Source organism: Dendrobium catenatum, unplaced genomic scaffold (genome assembly GCF_001605985.2).
Source record: "Dendrobium catenatum unplaced genomic scaffold, ASM160598v2 fragScaff_scaffold_1297, whole genome shotgun sequence".
NCBI classification, from domain to species: Eukaryota; Viridiplantae; Streptophyta; class Magnoliopsida; order Asparagales; family Orchidaceae; genus Dendrobium; species Dendrobium catenatum.
The window spans coordinates 1047036-1054077 of record NW_021319759.1 but is presented as its reverse complement, the minus strand read 5'-3'; the positions used below and the strand labels follow the sequence as shown (position 1 = coordinate 1054077).

Sequence of the window (7042 nt, the reverse complement as noted above, 5' to 3'; positions counted from 1 at the left end):
TAACTCAATTTGAATTTCAAATTCAAATTGAGTTTAATTGAGCCCTCTACCATCTCATAAATCTCCTCTTTGGGTATGAATTAATTAAGGGATAATTTCGGAAATTCAAATTTCGTTGAATTTGAATTTCAAAATTATTTCCTAAAATAATTCTCCTATTTTGGGAAAGTTTTTATTTTAATCTAATTTGAAATTGAAATTCAAATTGGATCACAAATAATACTTTCCAAAATCTTATACCTATTTTAAGGAGCCTTATTTATTTTAATTAAACTCCCTCTTGGCTTATCCCTGCCGCCGGCCACCCTATTTAGTCAATTAGGATTTATTTCCTAGTTGACTCATATTTCCGTTTGAAATTAACTCAAATCATTCCCCACCCACCCAGCCGTTACTTCTTAAATCAAATAATTGATTTAGGAAAACAATTCCCTTTTGTTTTTCTTTTTCTCTCACCCGCCCCCTCTCATTCATTAACTCTAGTTCTTTGGGAAAGAATTCCCAAATCTGAGAATTCCCAAAAATCTCAGGGAATTATAGCACAATTTAATTCCTATCCCTCCACGTGAAACTGAGCCATTAATTCCTTCCATAGGCTGAGAGTGGAATTAGGAAATTCTGGTCACAATCAGCCGCCTCCTCCTTAATTGTGTTGCTTGGTATTTACTCAGTTTTATTTCCTAGTTTATTGCCCAAATCAGTTCACTGATTTTGGGAATTGAAATCCTTCAAATCTCTGTCATCCTGCCGTTCCCTTCCTCTCCAAACTGCTCCAGGTTTTGAATAAAAACCTGAAGAATATTTTCAGATTTTGTGAGACACTTGGAGTTTGTCCATCTTCCATAGCAAAGCGATTTCCGTTCTACATCATAATGTATTCTTACTATATCTACTTCTGTTGCTTATTTTTTGCTTCTATTGTTCTCACATCTGGTACTGATGTTATTCTGAAGTAATTAATGCGTGTGTTTGGTTCATGTTCATTATAACAATAAACATAATTTATTTATAGTTGTATGCACGAATTGAAGTATGGCATTGGACTAAAAATGCTCGAATCTGCCAATTTCAATCGCTCATTCATTTTTATAGAAAATAAAACTAATACTGTGACAATATTTACTTTTTCCATGTTGCAAGGGGCATTTTTAGTGTAATTGTCGCTTGTAGTGAATGTATGCTTGGGATGGTAGCCTTCCTACCCCCGCGATCCCAAAAATCTAACTTCCTAGCCCTGTGTGTCCTGGGAGGTTATGGGCCTTGGTTCCAGCAAGCTGTGGGGGCATGGCAGAAGGGCAACCATCATAGTCACACCTAATAAAATCCTAATTCATATATTGAATGTGTAGGGCAGATATTGAGTTCAAGCAAGCCTTAGCTTGAATTCTAAAATTTCAGTTTTGGCTCCGGTCAGATTCAAGTCGAGTTGAAGTTAATCAATTTTGACTTCATTCGAACCAAGCTCCTAATTTAAGAAAAAAAATATTTTAAATTTGCTAATATGATAGATGGATATGTACATATGCATTTGTAGTTAATATTTTCTAACAACGTTTTGTTTAACAAAGTATGTATGCATTAAATATAAATATAGTTTTACTTTTCATTCTTATGGTATATACAAGTTATGTATGTATTACATACGTTTGAAGACAACTATATAAATGTGTTTTTCTTACTATTATTGAGTTGATTTTGAATTGAATTTCATACAAGTCATGGTTGAGTCAAAGAAAATCACTTTCGATTTTGAGTCAATTAAAAATTAAGGATTATCAAGCGAGTTTCGGTCTTGAACAAAATTATCTTTTCTAGATGGAAGAAAGTTTGTTTCCCTTTTAAATTTAAGTTCCTTGATATTCGATGTATATATTCAACTAATAGGTTGAGCATTTGGAGAAAGAGGTGTCTGAGTTGCATCAAGTTCTTACTGACAAGCAGGAACAAGAACGTGCCATGATTCAGGTCTTGTTAACTATTTGTAGTTAGTTTATTTTTCTTCCCTACTGGCATGTATATCCAGTTCTTCAAAGATATCTTGATTTCATCTGATCTATTTAAGCTTATCTGCTTCCTGCATCGTGCAGGCCTTGATGAAGATGGAAAAAGAACAGAAGGTTGCAGAAGATGCACGGATATCTGCTGAACAAGGTGCTGCAGCTAAAAAATATGAAGCTCATGTTTTACAGGTTATTCCTTGTAATATCCTTTTGTATGAATTTATAGAGGTCAACGTTTCTCCATTGCGTTGTCAAATGTTGACAAGTACTGCAATAACTTAAGAACTGCATAGGTTCAAACTGGGAGTTTTCAAGACCTGTCATGATCTGTTTCTCCTTCTTAGCCTCCTGGCTCTCTTAGAAATTTTCGGATTAATTTAAAATATTCAAATCCTAGCTTAAGATATTCAACTTTTTTCGTCTATACTATATATTTATGGCTGTTAGAGATTGTTTAAGAAAACCAGTTCAAGAGGCATATCCCTGAAGTTTGCCAACAATCAGTCAGAATTTGTTCACGTGACATTGCTGCTCTTATTTGAAGTAGCCCTTCGATTTATGAAATAAAAGAGTTCTTATGAGAATTTGATTTGTTGGAACAATAATTTCAATAATAGTGGAGTGTATAGTTGAGCTATAAATTTTGGGGCATACGTTGTCTCAAGTATTGATGTTCTTCAGCCAGAAATTTGATGTTTATGGACTACTTAGTACCGATTAATGGCTTAGTTCTTAATTTTTTGGAAAAAAAACTAAAACAGTTTGTTTAGCTATAGCTTTTTCGGAGTTACATTTGATTGAAATTTATATACAAGAGTTAGTTACATTAAACAGAGGCCTTCTGATGGCCCGGTTAGGAAAGTTGAGGTATTAGATTTGACTTATGTTAAGAAAAGTAGAGGTAGATCTAAAAATACTTGGTTAGAAAATTTTAGAAATTATCTTTCTTTATTAGATTTAAATGAGAAATTGTCTTTTTACAGTACACAATGGCAAAAAAGGATTCATGTAGCCGACCCCACATAGTGGGACAAAGGCTTGATGTTGTTGTTGTAGTAAGTTGCGTTGATTTATCATCACTACTATTTCATCAACGGTGGTCAGATATCTGCAGGAAAAGTATGAAGAAGCCATGAACGAACTTGCACAAATGGAGAAACGTGCTGTAATGGCGGAAACCTTGCTGGAGGCTACAGTTCAGTACCAGTCTGATCAAGTGAAAGCCCAGCAACAAAAACTTCATTCTCCACGGTATTTTATTAGTTAAAATTTTCTTGAAACATCATCTAATTAATTTGCCATTGCTTATTTTGTAGTACTTTTCTTCCCATTGGAATCAGTTGTATCCATATACATATTCTTGATTAATTTTTTTATGTAGAACTCCGCGGACTTGTGAAGATTCACTTGCCAGAAGAGGCTTACTTTCAAGACCATTTGGACTTGGATGGCTTCACAAGAATAAGGTTAGCATGGAAATCATCTTTTCCCTGAGAACTCTACAGTTTAGTGGCGTTAATGCCTTGCTTTTTTATTAGTTCTGAATCCTTCGGCAAACCATGGAATCTCTTGGAAAGAAAAATTTGAGATACGAGTCACGAAGCACAAACATCAGCATGAGATATAGATATAATGATACATCATAATTATAAAAATGTAGGATATAATTGACAGAAAATTTTGTTTTATAAATTGGTATATATAATGTGCTAAGTGGTTTTTTATTAATAACATCACATAATAAAATATAATATTATATATTTCTCTTAAAAAGCTTCATTATAACAAAAGAAAAGTAAATAGTATTTATTATGATTAAATTTTAAAATTCCATCAATTTTACTATTAGTTAGTATAAACATGTCAAATAATAATGACATGAATACTTTAATATATTGGGTTGATATATCAATTTTTTACTAATAATACACTAAATTTTATCAAGTTTACTAATAACACGCCATAAGCTTGAGGGTTGAATAGGAACATGAACTAGACCTTTCAAGTTAAAAAAACATTAAAATTGTCTTGCGTGTGTCACACTAGTCGAGTTGTGTTCGGCTTTGATTTCGGCCTGAAATATCTCCAACATAATTTTAAACATGTTATATATATATATATATTCTTTTGAAAACATGTTGGATGTCTCTAGGTGTATTATGTAGATGTCCGTATCACGGATACTACACAACAATAACAACATCAAGTCTTTGTCCCACTATGTGGGGTCGACTACATGAATCCTTTTTCTTCATTATGTCCTGTTAAAAATCAAATTACACTACCATAATAAAAGATACCACGGACACCATTGAAACTATTTGTTTAGGTGTTCATGGAAAAAGATACCACACTCATTTGAATTGGAGAAATATTCCTTATCATGGGCGAGTCATGTTGCTTCATTCATTGCACATTGAGGTTGATTTCAATAATATAATGGAGGTTGATCCATCATTCCTTAAGTGAGGAATTCGTTGGAGAATTCCTCACATAAGGAATATGTGGAACTATATGTCCCAAAGCTACCTCCTCTCATGGGAGGGCAGTGATCCAAATTCCTCTCCGTTTGGATATGTGGAACTATACGTCCCAAAGCTACCTCCCCTCATGGGAGGCCAGAATCACTGTGTAAAAAGGTTTAAGAAATTCCTATATGGCCGCCTTAATGATAGCTTGTTATTTAAATTGTGTTGTGTTTTTATGATTTTGTTCGAATCAGTTTTTTCACTGCTTTCAAGATAAAAAACAGTTAGTAAAAAACATTTTCATCTCTATTTTAAAATTGTCTTTAAAAAGTTGTTTTTGAAAAAATATTTTTAAAACTGTGACCGAGAAAGTAGTTTTGAACGGAAAAACAGAAAAACTTAAATGTTCCCAAACAAAGCGTATTTCTTGTTTTAAAGTCTTTCTGCTTTTCTATGGTGTTATCTTGCTAGTTGTTGATGCCATGTTTTTTTTTTATATAATTATTTAATATTGCATTAATATTTTGTTGATGTCATGTTATTTCTAAAAATCATGTTGTGCTGGCCCACGTCAATGGGTTGATGTAAGAATTAGAGAAGGCTTCGGAACTTCTAGAACTTTATATTAAATAATTTTCAAATAAGTTGATGTTAAAGTTAGTGACTTTTTGATTTTTATTATTTGTTCTCTTCAAAGAATGATTATAATGGCATTTTCATCATAATTTTAAATAGTTTTTAAAGAATTATTTATAAAAGAATTATGCTAACATTTAATTGAAAAAGAAAAACAAATATATGATAAAGCTAATTAGATGGTACAACAACAACATCAAGTCTTTTATTAGATGGTAAAAGGAAATTTTTTTCTTGAAAACTCAAATAATTTTAAATTCCTTAATTATTTGGTGGTGTGCAAACAACATTTTGATAAAAGATGTTTTTCATAATAATATAATGTTCAAAGTATTTATGGATGGAAATTATCAAAACATTTACAAACATAAACATCATAATATTCTTTAATTGTACAAAAAATGTATGAAATTGGTGTTCCTGTTATAGTAAAGCAGACCCATATGGCCTTAACAGTTTATTTCTTTTTCATTTATTTACTAACAAAATTCATAAAATTTCAGAGTAAACCAAATGATGCAGAAGACTCCAAAGAGCTCAAATTGCCCAATAATGGTGAGCTAAAAGTCTCCACTTCCCATGAAGATGCAATGGCCACCAAGTTTTCTGGCTCACCCAACTAATTTTATTTGAATCCAGCCATGTAATTCCTGTATACCTTAAGTTTTAGAGGGCTGCAGGCTTTATATTTTTTTAGTTTTTCTGTTGTAATCTGTTCTGATAATCAATTTATTTGCTTGTTCTTTAATTTTTTCATCTATTGCTGTTCTGTAGCTGGAGGAAACTATGCAAGCAGAGGCTATTACTGTTCAAAGTTTCCAGTAATGCTATTATTTTTGTTGACAATACTCTATTGTTAGATTATTTTGATTTAGGCTTCAGTTGAGATAGTTTTTTTTTTTTTGGCTTTCTAAAATAATGATTTTATTCTCATTTTATTTTTTTATTAAATCAAAGTATTATATATAGAGTATTTTGAAGGTGGTGTAGATTTTTTAAATTTATATTAGTTTTTAGAGTTTATTATTTGTTAAAATATGTTTTCTAATTTCCTATATGTTTGGAATTTCTTTTGATGATGATATATGTAAATTAATTTAATTTTAAGTTACATGAATTGAATGTTTATTGTAAGATATATCAAATGATAAGAATATATTAATATGTATGGGATTTGTATATTTATAATTCTTAAAAGTATGCTATTTATATGTCTAATGTATAAAACTTTTTGTTTATGTAAATCATTACTTTGTTAACATCATTTTATTGTCATCTTTGAAGCCTTTGATTTTTCATTTTGACGACGTAGAATTAGGAAACAAAGGCACAACATAATCTTATTGAGGGAAAGACATGGATGAAATGGGTGGTGCATTGATTAGGGTGTCGAAATTGGGTTTTGGGTCGAACCTGCATCTGATTCGGATTCAATCGGGTTGATCCCAACCCGACTCGGTTATGTAAACAGGTTGAAAGTTCAGACCCGAATTTGACCTGTCAGGTTATTGGGTTGACCTGATTAGACACGATTTTGTAAACTCTGACAGTGGGGATTGTGTCGGCGGCGGGACGACAGGGCTCGCGTTGATGGTGGCAAGCGAGGCTAGCGCGCGATAACGGACATAAGTTGAGACGCGACAAGCGGGCACTCAATGCAACAGGCAGGCAGTGGGCAGACTCAAACTCGGCGGGTAGACGCGGTCAGCTCGTTTCAAACGGGTTAACCTGGGTTGAGTTCAGGTTTTCGGGTCAACCCGAATCTGACTCGTTTTTTTCAAATGGGTTGAATCCGATAATCCGAATCTGACCCGTTTGTGAAATGGTTTGATCATAACTCGAAAATCGGATTTGAATCGAATTTTTAGGTCGTGTCAAATATTGACACCGCTCTTATTGACTGACAGGTGAAGATGTGTGCTTGGGAAGTGCATGGAT

The 7042-nt window shown here is 32.7% G+C and overlaps 1 protein-coding gene across 1 annotated transcript in view; it reads left to right on the top strand.

Moving 5' to 3' along the window:
- Positions 1-5950, top strand: part of LOC110093499 — a 24182-nt gene extending 18232 nt beyond the window's left edge. Inside the window, exons 4-8 of the mRNA XM_028699464.1 lie at positions 1885-1965; positions 2088-2189; positions 3115-3251; positions 3382-3466; positions 5608-5950. Coding sequence (XP_028555297.1) covers positions 1885-1965; positions 2088-2189; positions 3115-3251; positions 3382-3466; positions 5608-5727 — 525 coding nt within the window. The 3' untranslated portion in view covers positions 5728-5950. The remainder of the gene's footprint in view (positions 1-1884; positions 1966-2087; positions 2190-3114; positions 3252-3381; positions 3467-5607) is intronic.
- Positions 5951-7042: the final 1092 nt, after the last annotated feature.